We start from the raw sequence: 20,143 nt of genomic DNA, 5'->3' as shown, positions 1-20,143 counted from the left end.
AAAAATAGACCGAAGTGGAGCCATTTTCCTAGATGACTGAGTGGGTGTCTAATTCCTTAAGACACTGTTAATGGAGGCAATTTACAAGAAGATCGGGGATGACTCTAGTGACCCTGTGGGACTCTTTTGGAATGTGGTGAAAAAAAGGACATCTTTAAGTACTGGTTATAGGTTAAAAAAAGGCTTTCAGGTACAAGATTGAGTGTTTACATCTGTGCTGTTTATTTATATCTTCTGCAAATCTGAATTCCTAGAAGTTCTTTAATACACTTTTGTTTTTAACTTTTGTTAAGGTCATAATGGTGTCAATCCCCGAGTACTACGAAGGAAAGAATGTCCTTCTGACAGGAGCTACAGGCTTCATGGGAAAAGTGCTTCTGGAAAAGTTGCTCAGATCTTGTCCTAAAGTGAAAGCAGTGTATGTATTGGTAAGACACAAAGCAGGGCAGACACCTGAAGCACGAATAGAAGAAATTACCAGCTGTAAGGTATGTGTCATACGCTCACAAAGTATGTTTTTGTCCTTTATAATGTTCCTATTTTATTTTGAGAACAACTTTGTCTAAAGCAAAATACTGTTGTTAAATGTTTTTTCATTCTAACAGAAATATAAAATCCCAAAACGTGGCAGTGGTTCTGGAGCTGGTTTTCAAGCTGTTAATCTCTAGTAAAGCCAGTAGTGGAAAATTATCCTGTATCTAATTCTGGAAGAGGATATTCAGTCATAGTGCAGAATTGAGAAGTAAAACACCTGAATTAAAACTTGTTAGAAGAATAGATAATCAAGTACAAGAGGCAAAATGGACTGAGAGTTGAAAGATGGGATTGAGACTCTTATTTAGATCTCAAGGAAGTCACTTTTTCTTCTTGTGTCTTGCTTTCTTTTCTGTAAGATGAAGCTTAGTACTTTTTCTTGATTGAGCTATTGGATGTACCAGTAAGCAAGAATATGTGATCTCAATGGGTAGTTTAAATAGCTTATGTTTGTAAACAGAACAGAAGTGTTTGTCTTAGTGGATTCTGTTATGGATTTCTGTTAGTCCTACAGATGCCTATAAACCTGTGGCAATAAAGGAAAGACACTGAAATTCTGTGCCATAGAACTATCAAAGTGGCTATCTAAATGATTTTATGTGCATGCTGCATGAGGTACTTTCCTCCTGAAGAGAGTCATTACCTTAATATTCTGATGAGCTAGGCTGGACATTCCTACTACATTTAGAATCATCTGTTAGTGTTGCCCATCTCTACTACAGAGTATTCCATTTATGATGAGAAAGATGAGCAGGAAGGGGAGAGGTTTGCAGGATGAACTTTGCTAAAGCACAGTTTGTTTATTTCTGTCCAGGTCTTTCTGTTATGGGACATGGGAGTTGGCAGTTTAATTATTCAGACTTAGGAAATAGTTGAGATGCAGTGTAGTTTCTACAAAGTGTGTGCTTAGAAAGTGCTTAAAGGGCATCAATGAGAAAGTATTAATACCCTTAGGCTAGGAGGGGGTTAAGTTGTTTTAAGTAAGGCAGTGATTTTCTACTACTCTTGACAAATTAAGATTGCAGCAGACGTGAGGATATATGTGTGTCTAGTAAATAATTTTCTGTAGCTATGTCAAAATTGTAGCTGCATTGCACAAAAGCATCTGCTTGCAGTCCTGTGCAATGTCACAGAATGCAACAGAATGACTTCTGTCTTAAAACCGAGTCGCAAATTCTTTCTGCATAAAACCTACCATTTGTCACTCCCTGAAACAAGGAGAAGATCTCCAGATTGAAGTCTGAGATGAGAAAGGAGAAGTTTCTGAATCCCCTTTTTGTGTGCACTATTACCCAAATAAAAAGTGGGGAATATTTGGGCAGGGAGGAGAGTAGCAGTAGGGTGGGCTGACTTAAACTTCAGTAAGACTTAAGCCTCAGTATAGCTTTTGGGAAACTTAAGTGTTGTAGAAGACTTTTAAATTGAGTCTTCACCTTCTGTTGTCTCAGCAGCAGTTGGTATAGACTAGAAGCAATCTGATGTGTTTTATGGGTTTTGGGTGAGCACTTGCTGCTGGAACAGCTTCACAACAGAAGCCCTGGTAAGCAGGACCACTGCTTGAGGTAGGCCTACATCTTAGTCTCTAGAATAAGAACGTAAAGGGATGGTGTTGCACATCTATGCAGAGATGGAGATAGGGCCAGATGTTTGTCACATGGTTAGATGAATTAGATTGAAAGTGTGTTGATTACCTGGCATTAAGGTAATCAAGATTCCTCCAAAATACTATGAAAATTTTTCATAGGATCTGTTGTCTTAAGTTGCCCAGTTGCAAGGGCCCTGCCAGTAATTTTTAACAATTTGGATGGACTCATTAGGTGTTCTACAGATGCTTGGACATGCTCTTTCTTCAAGAGTTTAAAATCTAAACAGGTGAATGTGATAATTAAAATGAGCTGCAAATAGCTAAAAAATGTTGAGATTTCTACTTCCTTTGGACTTCAGATATCTTAATTTCTCTGTTAATTTGCCATATGTATTGCATGTGCTCTAGGTTTTTGTTCTTGTGCCCCTTTGTACTGATCTCAGTGCTAGTATGAGGTCTGTAGCAATAATGTGGAAAGGGGCAGAACAGATATAACACGCAAACTAAAAGTACCAAACTGACTCTTAAGTGCTTATCCATGGGAGTGCTTTTCTATTATAATGTGCACCACAGGTCAATATGGTTAAAAGGTAGTTGCTTCAGTTCCTTGGAGGCAAGCACAGTCATGCCAACTAAAAACACAGTGCATTTGTTTTCAGAATGACAAAAGGCTTCCTGCCTTTAGGTAAGCACTGTTTGCTGTACCTCTAAGAATTGCAAAGGCTTTAAGTGCTGTGTCAGCAGCTTTTTCCTTTAAGGTGAAGCCTTGTGTTTGAGGACTCAGTTCAAAACCTCTATGATGGGAGATGTCTCATATTCTTACTGTAGCATTACCATTACTACTTCTGGTGTCCACACAGTGAGCTGCATTAGCTCACAGTTGAGCTGAAAAAATATCTACCAAAAAAAAAAATATGTTTCAGCTGGACCTACAAGCTGAAGTTCACACAGCCATCAGACTGCTTGCTTTTGCCAGTGCAGGAGAAGTCACATGAAAATAAAGAAGCTGGGAGAGGAACCAGTGTGTTTTGATAGCTCTACAAACTGATATTGCCCTAAAAGTCATGAAACTACACCTGTAGGTGTCTTAATAGCTGAAAATGAATTCACTTCCCTTCATTCTGTAAGGAATTATCTTAACGATTTGCATTTGGTATAATTGTATGCTTAAAGGAAAAAAAATACTGCTGTGATTTTAATGCATTTTAATTGACTTGTGTTGAAGCAATTGCTAAGATTTTGGCCCCTGTACAATTAAAAAGAGGGGTCTGTCTGTTCTGGTGAAACTTTCAAGTGTGTTTTATTCCCACAGTACTGTTTTGCTCATGAAAGCTTGGATACTAGTGAGTGTAAATAAGATGAGGCAAGAGTTTTTATCTGTATGTGTTAAGCCACATCATTAAAACCCAGTTAATTATGTGGAGAATATGTGATGGAATATAATATGGGTGAGAATTTTTCAGTGTGATGAGTTAAACACCTATTTGATGAGGCTTGATCAGATGTTCTAACGCGGTATGTAGCCTTTAACCGTGCCTTTTTTTCTTTTAACTAGCCAGAGAAACAGTTTTCATCTGAAATTTCCCCAAAACTGGTGCAATCTCAGGAGAGCATTTCTTAAATCAATGGACATTTTTAAAACTTGATGAAAACTTTCTGAACCTAAAAAGTGGCATGACTTGTGCAAGACTGTAATAATTTGAATAGTTATTACCAAGCTTGGGATGTGGGCAGATTTTGCCCTTTGAAAGAAAAGACATTGCAGTATTTAGACCGCTCCTTAAAATTTCTCTTGAGTCCTAGTGTCTAATAGAGACCATTCCTTCCTCCTTCTGATATTGTTAGAGATCTGGTTTTAAGGGTAGGGACGAGGATTTTAAAAAAAAAAGTGCAAATTGAAGTCTCATTACTTTCTAATTGACATATGTGATACTGCTGTCACTGTGTGTGATAAAGTGTGCATAACTTCATCACTCAATATGTTCATAGGAAGTCAGTAATGTTGTAATATTCCTAACACACTTTTTTCTAACTTACTGATGATCTTGAGAAATAAGGAGGTATAACTCTGTATAGGCAGAAGATGTGGAGTTTTTTTCTTTACTTAAGTGAAACTTGTATCTCTTATTTTCACTGGCGGTTAGTTTGAATTTTTAGTCTTTTTTTTTTTTGATAGCTCTTTGACAGGTTGAGAGATGAGCAACCAGACTTCCGAACAAAAATAATAGTAATTACGAGTGAACTTACACAGCCTGAACTTGACCTGAGTGAACCAATCAAGGAAAAACTTATAGAATGCATTAATATAATATTTCATTGTGCTGCTACGGTCAGATTCAATGAAGCACTAAGGTGAGTCTAAAATTCTGTGTACTCTGGTAAACCAATGGTACTGAAAGGAAGGGGGTAAATCTGGTGTCTGCACAATTTTGCAAATACTTAGCCTTTCAGGCTACTTCTTGTACTCCTGGTATTTGTGTGCTTTTTAATTTCACAGTACCCCTGAAGGTAATAATCTTTTCCCCCAAACTTAGCTTAAGCTGTTGGGTTTTCATTTGCTCTTTTTAGGAATATGGAGGCATATTATTTAGACCTGCTTTGCTAGAGGTTGAAATTACGCTATTCAACATAAAAGTTCTTACCTTTTAAAGCTTTAGGCAAAAAGACAAGAACAATATTAGCACTTAGAAACTAATTAAATTATTCTTCTTTTGCTGTACGCCCCTCAGGTTTTGTGTTGGTTTTTGGTTTGGGTTTTTCTGGGTGTGTGTTAGTTGTTTTTTTTGGGGGGGGGGGGATTTAAAGCAACTTCTGAGATTAAATACTTATCAACTCAGTTTTTATTTGAGTTGTTACAAAGGCTGGCACTACTATGAATCCTGTACTGTACGGTGAAATGTCATAGGTTAGCCCGTGTTTATCACTGTTTTATGGTCTTGAAATGCTAAGGAACTGCCAACCTGACAAAAACCCAGAGGGACTTTAAAACAATTTGAAGGACTGGTGGAATGGGGTCTTGGTAGAAGAGGCCTCTAGCAGTTTCCACTTTCTTGGTGGGCCCACTGTGGTTTTTAGCAAAATAGAAAATGCAAGCATTTCTTAGGTGCTCTGGCCTCAACTCTTTCCTGGCAGATGTGCTGGAAGGAACCTTGCAGATTGGAAGACCGCCTAAAGCAGCCTTTGTCAGACATCTGACAGAAATAAGTGATGTAAAGTTCAGAATACTTGGCTTGGAGACAGTGGTAGAAATACAGTCAAGAAAGCAAAATGCTTGGGCTTATTTTGGAACTTTTCCTAATTTGTACTTGCTATACACTTTTGTATCTAAAAGTGATACGTACTGCTCTTATTATGAACTTTGGCTTTTTGAAAGAGGCTATGAAGACTGAGAAGAGTACTTTATCTAAGAAAAACAACCCAAACAACCCAAAAAACCCCAGCAAAACTAAAAAGCAGTCTTAAACTTAGTGCTTATTTGGTGGAGGGAAAGGGAAATTTTTTTAGTTTTTTTTAATGTAACACTTTGTTGCAGAGACTTTGATTAAAGCCTTATTTAGCTGTATTCTTGAAACTTAGCTTATTAGTACAATGTATACAAGAAAATTAATGCCCATAGAGTTTTATAGGCTGGAGAGAATATCTGAATTATGTAAAATAATCATGTAATAATCATAGTTGATCAGTAAACTGTGTTCTGGTGGGAATTGTAGCAATACACCTACTGTGTCATTAAGGGCTCTATTTTAATGAGAAGCAATGAAGTTGGAGGATGAAAGTGTGGTTCTTGGTAGGTTTCCATTTTTTTTCCTTCCTTCCTATAATTCTGTTGTGCTATTGATGCCAGTCTTCAACTTAATAGCCCTCTAAGCCTTCCTTCTGAGTTGCTGACCTAACTCAGTTTGAACTAGGAATTTCAGAGATGCATCTCATGTGGCAGCTATGTGTTGTGTTGCATTATTTTCTTCACATTTTATGAAAAATGTAGGATTGGAATTTAGCTTGAGGAGATCAATGGTATGCTGACTTTCCCAGTCTAGTAACAGAGCGTGAGGATGCCAGTAAGAACAGGGTAAAACATAGTAAAATTATCCTGATTATCCTGAACATTGAGAGATGTTCCAGATTAAGACTTTTGCATATTGTCTTAAGTAGAAGGTTAGGACACTGTACATGCTGTTTTTTGGGGGAGGGTGGAGTATTTATGACTACTTTATATACCCATCACTGAGGCATTTAGGAGTGAATTGAGTAGTTATTTCTTTTTGCTTGTTTTTGCCTTGCTTTCTGCTAATCAAAATTCTGTTTAATCAACAGAGATGCTGTTCAGTTAAACGTGACTGCCACACAACAGCTCCTCTTCTTGGCACAGCGTATGAAGAATCTGGAAGTGTTCATGCATGTTTCGACCGCCTATGCATATTGCAATCGAAAACAGATTGAGGAAGTAGTTTATCCACCCCCCGTTGATCCCAGGAAACTGATAGATTCTCTCGAGTATGTGTTACGTAGCTACTTCAGTGATCTGTAACCACTTGCTTCCTAGTAATGAAGTACTAAAATAATGGTTAGGAACCTGAAAGATGAAGAAATTAGCTTATGCTGTCCTGTAAGTCTGACAGCATGGCTGACACTTCCCTTCTCTGTAAAGAAGATGGGCTAAGGTTTGTGTGTGTTTATACAGCTGAGCTAGGTGTGGAGCGGTACTGAAAGAAAGAGATGCTTATATCTACTCAAGATGCCTCCTGTGTGCTGAGAGTGGCAGTTTTTCAGCTGTATGATGTGTTGAATCAAGAGCTATTAAAAACAAAAAGGCTGTACTGTTACAAGTGTGCTAGCACTAACATTGTGAAGGAACGTGATAAAACTAAGACAGTCCCATGTAACATTAGCCTACACTACATCCACCTAAATGCCATTGCAAGATCAGACTGAGATACTGAAATAATACTACTAAACTGCTTAGAAACACAGCTGTAGAAGTAGTTCTGTTAGGTATCCATGGAGTGCAAACATTGGAAATCTATTTTCTGTAGCTTTTTAATCTTGAAGTGGGCATTACTGGAGGGGAGGAAATATTACTCATTGTATATTTTTTCTGTGTTTATTAGCTGCCCTGAGATCTTATTTAATAGCTGTCAAACCCTAACTGGAACAGATGGCAAATATGGGATAAGTCAAGTGTAATGTAGTAGTTAATAATCCTTGTACTGAGAAACTTGTTTTCATTTTAGTTTTTTTTTTTGTTTAAATGAGGAAAAAAAAAGTCATGGTAACTTTAACAACATCCACCCCAGAAAAATGAACAAAGTTTATAAATGTGCTTACTTTCTACAGTGTACAGTATGAAATAGTACCAAAGCACTGCTGAAGGACTTTGTTTTTGGCAGTTGCTCTATAATGTTTCGATGTTAAGATTTAATTTGAAACAAAATGAGCATGAAGTCAGTATAAAGTCTTCTGTAAGTTGGTAGTAATGTCTTTAATCAAACCAGCTTAACTACACTGCTGCTGTGGGATCTCAAATATAACATTCTTCCTTCCTTAAAATCCCTTTTCAGAAGGGTTCTACATTGCCACCTTAAATTAAATGGTAGCGTATAACAAAAATGTGTAACAGGCAGGATTTATTAAACTTGATTTTTCTGGCCTTTGGGCTTCGTCTTCAGTTTCAATAAGCAAAAAACCCCCATAGTTCTTGTGTTTTGACGAATGTTATTTAGAAGGTTACGTGGTTTTCTAGTTAAACACAGTATAAGCTGTCAGCAGACATTTATTTTTTGATACAAAAATGCTTATGGAAATGTTTTACAACTTCCAGCTGCTTAAAGCAGAAAGAAGTATGTGACATGCTAACTTCAGTGGGAGTTGGTGTTAAATTCTGAAAATCAAACAGAGATTTAAAGTGTACTAGGTTAGTGTTAGATACTGGGATTGTTGCAGAAACATGAAGTACAGAACTGAGTTTTTAATTACTGTCTAAATTTCTTCACAGAATTTCTTATTCCTCTGTGCTTATGCAGCTTCTAGGGGAATGCTAATGCTTTGGTGTGATTTTTTTTTTTTTTAGATTATTATTATTTTTATTTGTCTTGGATGGTGTTTTGAAGAAGAGATTGGATTTTCATTTTGCTTTCCAAAGTATTTTTATCTGGTTATCTTTTACGTACTATTTTTGCTGTCTGTCATCTCCCCCCACCCTGCCCCAGTCAAGCAGTGTGCAGTAATTTGCCTCTTATTTTGTTTCTTTAGGTGGATGGATGATGGCCTAGTGAATGATATTACTCCTAAACTGATAGGCGACAGACCCAATACTTACATATATACAAAAGCCTTAGCCGAATATGTAGTACAACAAGAAGGTGCAAAGCTAAACACAGCCATTATAAGGCCATCTATTGTTGGTGCTAGCTGGAAGGAGCCTTTTCCTGTAAGTCACTAAGTTTTCACCTGACCATCTTGCCTGTAAAGTGTAGTATGTACTGACAGCCTGTTTATCCAGCGACCTTTGGAGAGGAAAATCTTTTAGACTAAAGTTGTGACTTGGTTGCTTCTGGATAACAACTCTGATGTGGTATTCTTATGTGTGAAACTTAAGGGTAAATTACTTCTAATCATAGAACAAAACACTTCTATCTCAATGGAAGATATTTCACACACTAAATAAATTGTCAGCTTTTTAACTTCACGATTCTGTGTATCTTCTTCTGTTTTCCTTATGCTTTGGTGTATCAGTAGCTGCAAAGGGTGACTAAGAAAACTGGGGATTGCAGGACATAAAGATGTGTTGGCTCCGCTTTTAGTCAAACTCTGTAAACTTTGCAGGGGATGGCATAAGTTCTGTGTACTGCATGCTGTATTAATATCTAGTATATATTCTATATACTAGATATAGATATATCCAGTATATGTCTCTCCTCAATGGGAGACTGGTGTTGGAATAGTTTCTCCAGTTCAAGACTGAATGTCTCTCGAGCACTTAAAAATCCATATAATTGACTTTGATTACCTTTCTGAGTAGGTGCAATGTACATGTCAGACTATGAAGTATATGGTATTTAAATACCGTCATTAAAGTTGAGCAAGAATGTCTTCTGTTTGAAAAATGAAAAAACTAATAATTGATAGCAAAACTACTTATCTGTCTTTTGAGTTGCTAGAAGCTAGTCTAATAATACTTCTAAATGTGAATAGTTTCAACATAAACACATTTCTGCAGCCAATGCCCTGCAGGTTTATTCACTAAGAAATGAACAGTTTAGCATCTCACTTTAAAGGACCAGTGAATCTACAGGAAGATGTCTTGTCCGAGTCATAGCAACTTGTTACATCACCAGATTTTGTTATGACATGGAAATTAATCTTTCTCCTTGTTTAGTCTCTTTTTCCCTCCACCCCTTATACTTGTAGAAACTTCTCAGATTTTCAGTTGAAACTGCTGACTTCAGTATACTCTAACCAAATCCTTTCCTTCCCTCCTGTTCATAATAGGGATGGATCGATAACTTCAATGGACCTAGTGGTCTCTTCATTGCTGTAAGTAATGAATATGCTTAATTTGGTTTTTTTGCCTCCTTTTGGAAGGCAACAAAGCTTCACATATTTTACTGGTGGGTCTTCTGTCTCTTTCTTTTGTTGTTGTTGTTGTTGTTTGTTCTTCAAGGCAGGAAAAGGAATTCTTCGAACAATGAGAGCTTCCAACAGCGCAGTAGCAGATCTTGTTCCAGTGGATGTTGTTGTCAATACAACACTGGCTGCAGCCTGGTATTCTGGAGTTAATAGGTATAACAGGTGACAATAGAGAATACCAAATATTTTGGAATTGCATTGTGTATTCTAATAAATCAGTCTTCTATTGAACTATTAATCAGAAGAATTAGATGTTCTCAGGCCAAAGGAATCTAAGGTTCTAACGTTGTAGTAACGTTGGAGTGTAACTCCGTTATGCCAAAGAGGAAGATACCGCTTACTGATGCTGTTGTACAAGCTATGCCTGAAAATTCCTTCCTGGGTCTTGTAATCAGTACATGAGTAATGTAGTGATGCCTTCTCTGAAAGAAAAGAAATAGGATAGTTAAAGGAGGAGAACAGGGATACAGAAAGCAAAAAATCTAACATGAGGCTGATGCTTTCTGCTTTATGTAAATGATGCTGTTGTGGGAAAGGATAGCTTTGGGTATGTCTTTTATAAGGTTGTTTGCCTCTTTTGTCCTTTTACCCCCAGACCAAGAAATATCATGGTATATAACTGTACAACAGGTGGCACCAATCCTTTCCACTGGAGTGAAGTTGGTATGCTGTGTTTCTTTTTTTCATAAGCCTTAATAGAAAAATGAGGTCTAATAATAAAAGTACAGCCTATAATCAGTAGGTAATACTGCATTTTTATGATTGAAGCTAGTAAAATAGCCATACCTCTCAATTTTGCAGTTTATTGTGCTTTTTCGTTATTTTCCATTGTTAGTATTCTCCCCTTGCAACATTATCAGTTATATTTTGCTCTTGGTGAGTTTTTTTTAATTCAATTATAACTTCAACCATGGGAGAAGTGATTTTTCTGTTTGATACTGCCATGACCTAATCTGCAGAGTTTAGGTAGTGTGCAGGGAAAAGCGTTGCTCAGAGGAACAGTAGTGATACTGGGTTTAATGCCAACCTTACTAAATACATATGGATAAACAGCCCACAATTAGATGTTTTGTACATCTGCATAATTGAGAGGTATGGAAATAGTTTTGTGGCTCTTTGTTGTGTTTTGCTTAAGTTAATTGTTGATTGAGTTTCACTTAAGTTAATTGTTGGTTGAGGTGGCTTTTTTACTCTTCAGTTAGCTACCTGAGACTTCAACTACTCATGTACAGGGAAAAGTAGTCTTTAAGAAAGTATGGCCACTTAGTTTCAAGTCTTGGATATCCTGACTAAAATGTAAACCACATGCCAAAAGCTTTGTAACAGTTTTTGTTATAAATAGTAATATAAGCTGGCTGGCATGGTAAACTTGTTTATTAGCTTTCAATTTTTTTAGCAATAGAGTTCTGAAGATTTTTTTTTTCTTTAACTTAATAATTAAATCTATTTTTCTTTACTACTTTCTTCATGCTTTTTACTTGGTTTTGCCTGTTTTATATGTATCTGTATTTATAAGCCTTATTGCTTCAGCCAAACTTGGAAAATTGCTGACTTCATTTATATCCTAATTTGAATTGGTGTGTTTAAACACTGTCTATAAACAACACATAGTTACAAAAGGTGATTAGGAGGAGAGGTGAATATCAATGTAACTTTTAAAGTTATATCTGTCAGGTACAGAATTTTCATGTGTCAGCAGGAGTTTCACATGGATTCCCATCCCAATCCCTTTTTTCTTAATGCTTAAGTATGGACAAGTTGTTTGAAAATGTCATTTGAAATGCACTTCAGATGCTTGCAGAGTCCGCAGTCTGTTTTTAAGTTTTCCTTTGCACAAGAGATCAGAATAGCCTTCTTCATGAAATATAGATGACTATTTAAATAGCTTTACATGCTATATCAACTGAAATTGCTGTGAATTTTTGAAACCAACAACCCCTCAGGTAGGGAAGAGGAACAGAAAGAGAGAAGCTACAATAAAATGTGATACTGAAGATGAAGGTATAAAAGACCTCTTGATTATAATAAGAATCAGTTGAACAGTACTTTAGGTTAAAAGCTTATGACTTTGTTCTAGTTTCTGTGGACTGTAGAAGAGTTAGGATGGCTATTTAAATAACATAACAATGTAAATATTGTACACTGTAATGTACTTTGAAAACCATTAAATTTTACATGGTTATTATCAAAGCTGTTACGCAACTTTTCTTTCTCAGAATACCATGTAATTTCTACTTTCAAGAGGAATCCTCTCGAACAGGCCTTCAGACGGCCCAATGTAAATCTAACTTCCAATCACCTTTTATATCATTACTGGATTGCTGTAAGCCATAAGGCCCCAGCATTCCTGTATGATATCTACCTCAGGATTACTGGAAGAAGCCCAAGGTAATGGTGACTAGCTCTGTCTTGTCTGTTCCTCTGACTTTTAAACAAAGCTATGCTTACACTATTGATGTACACTGATTATTTTTAGATTTTTTTTTTCTTCCCCTGAGTGCTTTGTGACTAAAACTTTTTTTCCTGAGAACAGGTCCTTGAATTCAAAGTGACTTTGAACTTTCTAGCAAAAATGAGAATGTTTTTGTTGGATAGTTTGGGGTTTTGAGTAGTCAAGGTAAACAGAATTAAGATCTAGCAAGTGATGTTTATTCTTGAATAATCAATATTCAAAATGTGTTGATCCTTATTTTTTCCTACAGGATACCACATTAATTTGAATTTCAAGATAAATCCATTAGAAAGTGCAGTAAGGCACCCTAATGTTAGTTTCCAATCCAACCCCCTCTTGTATCAATATTGGACTGCAGTCAGCCATACAGTGCCTGCATTTTTGCACGATCTTATGCTCAGATTGACAGGTCATAAACCACGGTAAGAAGGTCAGGGTGAAAAATCTTGCTGTGGTAAGGTGGTGGAGACTTGTGAAGAAGACATGGCATGGGCACTATCTAGATTTACTAACTATAAGCAATAACAATCTGATGGCTGTGTTTTGAAGAGATTAATGACTGGCACAACAATGCTCTCTGAGATGTCTTGGATCAGAATCCTAACCAGTCATTGAACTCTAGGAAGTGGCTTGCATTAAGATTGTTGTTGTTGTTATAAACTGAAAATGGAATGGGAGACGGAGTTAATAATTGCGGGTTATTCCTGTAGATGATACAATTCTATCTGATATGTTGGTTTGTATCATCTCAAGATTCCATTCAGTTTATAATATTTACACTAGTATCTGGCTAACTTCTTAAGTGGTGAAATTGGCATAGCTCTGCTAAATAGACTAAACTAAATTATGTAGAAGGAATATAAGATGTCACTTCAATTTGTTTCAGATTTGCCAAGCTATATGATCTTAACTCATTGCATATGTTATGTTTTCAAAAGTATTTGTCCTCAGACTCTATAAAGTCTTCACTGTGGTGACAGTGTATTAGTACAAGTGAGTATTCATTCATTGTCCTGTAGTCTAGGTCTGTCTTACAAGGAAGGGGAAAAGTTCTGTAACACTCTTGGTACTGGATCAGTAGAACTAAGCCATGTAGGTGGTTTGTAGGAAAAAACTTCTCAACTGTCCTGGATTCTGTTCTTCCAAGCCTGCTGAATAGTGTAATACAGCAACAGTAGTGGCAGGAGACTGCACCTGTACAGCAATTTTCCCACATTAAAAAGATGTAAGCTCTTCAGATCAAGTTAAGGTATTGAACATACAAGTTCCTAGCTTTTATGTTCTTTTGCAATTTTAAGTTACTCTTAGGGAATCTCTGTATTTTTTTTAATTGACAAATGCGAAGACTTCATCAAAATAAAAATAGTTATACTAAAATAACTAAAAATAGTTATACTATAAATGCCAACCTGTATTTCAAATGGTTATGAATGCCAGAATCTTGTCAGTCTTTAAAAGGCGTCTAGTCTTTGAAGTATTTGACCAATGGGAGTACAGCAAGGCTGTGAATAGTCATGTTATTTAGAATGCTCTCAGCACTTTTATGTAATAACACTGGGAATGTTGAATCTTATTCTCACTTTTCCTGAGTTCTTACTTGATGTCCAAAGATGAAATTTAGAAGTTTAGTCAGTACTAGTACAATTGGTAACATTAAATATGTAGTTTTTAGCCTGTGAAGTATTAGTGATAGGAGTATTCCTAATTGGTTTAATGTAGCAGTGGGTGAGTGAGTTTATCATGCACAAGATTTCCAGTTTGGAGGAAAGGTGGGAGAGATTCAACTAAAACAAGCTATTGTTCAGTCACTAAGGTTACTCAAACGCACTTGAAAGAAAAAGCTTTTAAGTTTGATACCCAGCCCACTTACAGGAATTTAGCTTTCATTATATACTGCTTTTCTCTCTTTCTCTCTCTCTTTTTTCTTAAAGATTTTAAAATGGGAGCCTGCAATAGGAGCAATAGATGTAAATAAATGTATAGATGTGAGCAAGGCATACAGTATTAAATCCTAATGGGCTTCATATGTTGTTTAATAATAGAAGAAATTTGAGATGGATCTCTCCTCTTTTACTTTTTCTAGTATTCTAGCTCAAAGTACTTTGAAAGGTTGTTTTGACTGATGGGCTGGAGACAGTCATGATACAGGGATGCACAACTGTTGCTGTGGTCATTCTGTCCAGTTGACAGAATGATTTTAGTTATCAGGTAGCATGTACTAGGAAACTTATAAAGCCTTGGAAGCATTACTGGAGATGCTTAAACTCAATATAATGCTGTTCTAAGTGAAGAAGGGCTGATTTAATCTAAAATGTGACCTCTTCCATCATGATTTATTACAAAGACTTGAGCAGTATAGTAAAAAGGTAGTAAAATCAGCACAGCAAAATTCAAATACTTTGCTAATTTGACTTCACGTGGTCAATAGCTTACCCCTCTCTGTGCTGAGTCTGAATGCACTTCTGAGGTCTTTATCATGTACAATGTAGGAAAAACTAAACAATGAAGTTACTGTGTAGACTTAACTGTCAGGATATTGTACTGCAACTGAATGAGAAATTTTGAACAACTGGAAGAAATGGATCCAGGCCTCTATGGCCCTTCAGAACTAAAGGATTATGCTTATAATAATAATTAAAAAGTCTTCCTGTTCGGGCTGTTTTGAAAACCTATCTGTTGAAATCTTTCTGCAGTATGAAATCATTCTCTTGCACCTTGCTTGTGGAAGCAATGTTTTTAGTGAGATGGAAATCTTTTTGTTGTTTTTGCACCTAGTTGACAGTTCTTGAATTTAACAATTCTCTGATAATATTAACAGGTAAGGGAAGGAAGAAATAATGCATATAATATTTCTTCCAAATTTTGTATAAAGAACATGTGCAATAAAGATTCGCATAATGAAGATTTAATATTTCATACTAAAGATCGTTATAGTACTGTGCAATTAGATAAATAGTGGCGATAATCCTTAGCATCCAAGTTTAGGGTTAGTGTTCTCAGCTTGCCATATACTTAGTTGCTTAGCAAAGCTATTAATTGTCTAATTAGATTTATAGTTCTCTCCTGTAACCTTGCATAGTACTTAGCATAACAAAACCTTATGTTATTTAAAAACAGTTCAGTACGTTTGAAGTCCTAAAGCCTTTAAAAGTACACACTAGCAGATCCTTCCAATTACTCTAGAAGAGCAGAAAGTGGCATGAAATATTTAGAGTTGTTATTCAGGGTTTTCTCCTGCAATTCATTTTCTCTTACTGCTTCTTGGAAAGCTAAAGGGAATGTTTGGTTGATGTATGTAGGGAGGTGTAAAGGACATAATTTGTCTATCAATTTCTACTCTAATACTTCAATTTAAAGCTTTTTAAAACTTAACATGAAGCACCTTTCATATAGTTGCTGTCTTGCAAGCCATCTATTGCATAGATTAATATAATTTCCCTCTTGGAAGGACTCTTCAGTTCTATACTTAAAGGAACCACAGAGCTGCTGGAAAGATTAGAATTCCAGTAGTGCGTCTTCCACTTCAAAGCTTTCAACCAAATTTAAAATGTGAACAAAGACAAATCTGAAAGCTTGGGAGGAATTTTGGAGGTTTTGGGTGGAGGAGTTGGTGGGGTTTTTTTACATATAATTAACTATTGCTAATGCAGAGACTTGCAGATTGGCAGCCTGTAGATCCACTGAAGGGTCAGTCTGTGTTTAGCATCAGAACTGTTTTTAACTTGGATTCAGAAGGCTGTGTGTAAGACTTCTTCAAAATGCAGTCATAGCCTTAAGCCAGGTTGCTTTCGATTGTCTGGTGTAGAAACATGCCCATCTAACTTAAGGCTAATTGAATTAACTATTGCTTAAAACTTTTCATCCCTGTGATGTGCTTCTCAAACTGTTGTAATGTATTTTGTGTTAATGGCAGTGAGGCAAAATTCTACCCAGTACCTAGGTGAAAGTTTTGCATGCTGTCACACTGACTTGCTGACTGCTGTAAATGTTCAGTTCTTTATGATGATCAGCAGGTCTGTCTTTTTTCTGTCTTCAGCTTATGAAGAAGGTGTGATGCAAAGCTTGATATTATGCTGACTCGTTATATATGGCTTTGATATAATTTTGACTTGTATCCAGTTGCTATCTCTGGAACAACCTGTGACTTGTATATTTCAAAACTTGAGGTTGAGAGATAAAGTTCCATTGTGTTTATCCATGCTGTTTTTTGAGTTGTGTATTCTCATTTGCAGGAGGAATATGGTGCCATTGAATTTATAAAGCTTAGTCTACCAGAACTATACACGTGTCCACTAAATGAGACTTATTACTGACATCTCTGAATGAGGGGCTGTCACCATTACTTCTTGTTCTTCTAAAAAACAAAAACAAACCCAACCAAAAATGTTTCATGTTGATTTAGTGCAAACTAACAAGCTGTCACCAAGAAAGTTGGTCCTCTTACACCAACTTTGTAATCGATCTAGTAGTTGAGATAATGTGGAGACATTTGATTCTTTTGGTTGATGAACCAAGACACTAATCCTACAAAGGAAAGAAAAAATCCACTGATGAATTGAATCGGCTGGTTCTGTGGCCAGTCACTAAATCTATTTTATTTGGTTGTTTTTTTTCCTAAATCTTTTTTTAAGTCAGCTTAGCTATACTCTAAAACCGTATCCATAAGCAGAGACAGCAGGATTCACAGCAGAGGCGAGTCTTCACAGTAGTTTAGAAAGACCAAAAACCAATGGGAGTGGCTGGTAATAGGCTAAAAATCTACACTGGTCTAATCAGATGCTCATTTGCACCATTTTGCTGGGACAGAAGCTTTCTTAAACCGTAGCAGTCTAAGCACTCTAACTAAAACTCAGCTGCTCTTCTAGCTTAGCATAAGAACACAATTTGGGGCAATACAAAAGGGCAAGTCATTTGAGTTAAAGAATCTTCAAGACTGTCAGTGGACAGACCTGTGCAAAAAGTGTAAGCACTCTAGCTGCTGTGTCCTCTTTGGCTCTAATTTAATCTAGGCCATTTTGCTATGAGGTCTTTCTGGTTTATCTGACCAGTGAGATCTTTGCTTTCCAAGTTAATTTCTAAACTTTTTGACTTTACTATTATGCTTTTTTATGTTCAGTTCAATCTTGTTACACTAGATATGTGTTGGATGCACAGTCTATATTCCAAATTATTTTTCAATTAGAGGAACTCTAGTTCAACCCAGCTCCCACTGTTGCCACCTTGTCCAACTGGTGAAACTATAAACGGGTGTTTGAAAGCATCTAGAAATGTCTACTAACAAAACTAGCCGGTGGTCTAAAATTTGAATACAACTCTAAATTACTCTGTAGGTAGGTTCCCATGGGACTTAAGGAAAAATATTTGTGCTTTTTGTGCTTTACACATACTCTACTTTTTCAGTGACATCTGCAGTTTGTATTACTCCATTTAATGAGAAGAAAAGGGGCAATTTTGATATTCCCTTACTGAGATGTCAGGCATTAATGACAGTAGGGGACACTAATGAGATGCAAAATACCCTCTTTAGAAGAGTTTCTGGGACAATGTGCTATATCCCTTCTAAAAGTATGAATGCATCAAGGCAGCTTTCAGAGAAAAATCAGTGGTTTTTATTGCTTCTGTGAACTTTGAACAAAACTTACCTTCAGAAAGACGTTTCCTGTTACTGCTGGGTTGTTCTGCTTTTTTTTCCTTTCCTCCCACCTCCCTCTTCTCACTCTGTGCTTAAAATGATCCATGTGTCCTGCTGTAAGGATCAAATTGGAAGCAGTTCTGTGAGATGGAAATGCATCAAGCATTCAAAGCAAGAGTTTAATAGCACTAGGTTATGTGCTACTAGTTAGTGCCTGTTAAAATTGATTGACCATCTCTAGAACATTTAAAATAATTTTCTTGTCACATATGTGGGAACTTTGCATCTGAGAGACTCGATAACTCTCATTTTCTTTGGATCCACTTCAGAGTCTGATAAAAGAGAAACTTGCCCAACTTGATCCTTATAATTTCTCTGTACTCCCAAGTGATGGTTTTGCAGAGTTGCTTCTCCTGTGTAATAAAGGATGATGGAAGGTATTTCTGCATATTTTGAAGTAGCACAGAACTATCATCTAACTAGCAGGATATCTGTCTGTGCCCTTAAATATTTTCCTGCCTCTTGCTTCAGAAGCAGTGGAGTTAAGGGACTAAGCCATACTTCTGGTAATTTTAAGCCTTGATGTTTTAGTGACCATAATAAACCAATTTTGTTTTGTTACAGAGATCTGGTCTTGCACAGTGTGCAGGAAGATCAGAGTAACTTACTCCCTTGCTTAAAGCTATGTGCATCTGTTATGCACTGTGGAATTTGACTCTTTCATCAAGGCACATTGTTCAGTACAGCTAGGTGTTCCAGTGTGCTGAAGTGGAAACTGTTCTGTGTCCGAAAATAAGAGTAACTAACAGAAGACAACATTTTACCATCTCTTCTTTTTTTGGGGGGGTTGGGGGGGGTGAGAAACTTGCTATTGTACTGGACTGTCCTATAATTTCTGTTTCTAGATATGATTGTACACTATATAGAAGTCCACTGATAATATGCAGAAATATCCTATTGATCTAATATAACATGCTTTGGGTACAGAGCAAGATGGGATTTGTTAATGTAGGGGTGTGGGGTTGGAGGGTAAAATAATGAAAATCTTACTGTCTTTTTCTTGTTCGAATGAATCTTTCCCACTGTAACCTGTACATTCCATGCCTCGGACTATAGGATGATGAAAACAATAACACGTCTTCATAAGGCCATGATGTTATTGGAATACTTTACAAGCAATTCTTGGATCTGGAATACTGAAAATATGACTATGCTAATGAACCAGCTAAACCCTGAAGACAAAAAGGCAAGTAGCTGTGTGATGGGGGCATAGGCACTGAAAGTGAAATATAAGCTCATTGATTGAATAAGAACATGAAATAGTAATGTTGCTTACTGTAATGTACATCTAACCCTAGTACTAACTCAGGGCTGGAGATTCCTGTCACATCCTTTCAGTTGGGCCAGGGCTGTGTTATGAGCTAGATCAGCGGTGTGATCAGAGATGAAGAAGGCCAGGATGCCCTTGAAGGAGGCCTTATATAAAAGGATGTCTTTGGCCTTATCATTTGATCTCGTGTGGCCATATATCATCCAATGGCCAAGCTGTTATGGCTTTGCCTACATCATAAATAAAACAAGACTTGACTTCTTGACCACTATCTTTTTTCTGAGGAACAGGAGGTGGGTTTTGAGGGACTTTTTTGCCTTTTTTTCTTTAAAAACTAGTAACAACTTCTATATACCCTTCTCATGTTTTGGCGAGAGAGCCACATGTATTCAAATAAATGAAGTGTGAATTCTCTCACCTCTTTGAGGTACGTTCTTGCTGTGTGACTAAAACTGCCCCATGCAGGGGGAAATGTGTGACAGAAGCAGGATAACAGAAAAGTCTTCAGAGTTGCTGAGGAAGATTGAGAACTGTTGTTGAGTGCTGAGTCTGAGTAAAGTCAATGAAAGAGCTCAAAGGAAAAATCTTAAGTCTCCCCACAGTGTGTTGTTGGCCATCTATGTGAGCCTTTATTTTTTTTTCTTGTGCTATGTTTACCAATCTCAGAGTAACAGAAACACCTGGATGTGGCTAGCTGGTTCATCCTGGTGACTAGTATTGACCCACGCTACCTTTGTTTGCTCCATGTGTGCCTGTGCTGCCAGATTCTCACTTCTCCACCCCTTAGATGGCTGGGAAAGTTAAGCAAATCTCACTGGATTCATTCCAAGTTACTCAAAATATAGTTATTCAATATTGAGGCTGTAATGGCATGGAGTTACTGTTCTTCTCCCTGCCCCAGTATGTCTCACAGGAAGATACATGTATGTGTTAAAATAAAGTATTGCAACTCAGATATTTTCTGCTATGGTTTGGTGGTTAATA

The 20,143-nt window shown here is 36.8% G+C and overlaps 1 protein-coding gene across 2 annotated transcripts in view; it reads left to right on the top strand.

Moving 5' to 3' along the window:
* Window positions 1–297: 297 nt before the first annotated feature.
* Window positions 298–20,143, top strand: part of FAR1 (fatty acyl CoA reductase 1) — a 23,776-nt gene continuing 3,930 nt past the window's right edge. The window contains exons 1-9 of one of the 2 annotated variants that reach the window (XM_010180306.1): window positions 298–488; window positions 4,296–4,471; window positions 6,434–6,613; window positions 8,369–8,546; window positions 9,608–9,652; window positions 9,780–9,898; window positions 10,341–10,408; window positions 12,448–12,619; window positions 18,946–19,075. In XM_010180306.1, coding sequence (XP_010178608.1) covers window positions 300–488; window positions 4,296–4,471; window positions 6,434–6,613; window positions 8,369–8,546; window positions 9,608–9,652; window positions 9,780–9,898; window positions 10,341–10,408; window positions 12,448–12,619; window positions 18,946–19,075 — 1,257 coding nt within the window. In that variant the 5' untranslated portion in view covers window positions 298–299. Of the gene's footprint in view, window positions 489–4,295; window positions 4,472–6,433; window positions 6,614–8,368; window positions 8,547–9,607; window positions 9,653–9,779; window positions 9,899–10,340; window positions 10,409–11,961; window positions 12,134–12,447; window positions 12,620–18,945; window positions 19,076–20,143 lie in introns of both variants that reach the window. The other variant, XM_010180305.1, reaches the window with a different exon arrangement.

This window comes from Mesitornis unicolor, unplaced genomic scaffold, assembly GCF_000695765.1.
Source record: "Mesitornis unicolor isolate BGI_N332 unplaced genomic scaffold, ASM69576v1 scaffold53612, whole genome shotgun sequence".
Taxonomy (NCBI): domain Eukaryota; kingdom Metazoa; phylum Chordata; class Aves; order Mesitornithiformes; family Mesitornithidae; genus Mesitornis; species Mesitornis unicolor.
The sequence above is the reverse complement of the archived record's forward strand: the minus strand, read 5'-3'. Positions and strand labels throughout refer to the sequence as shown.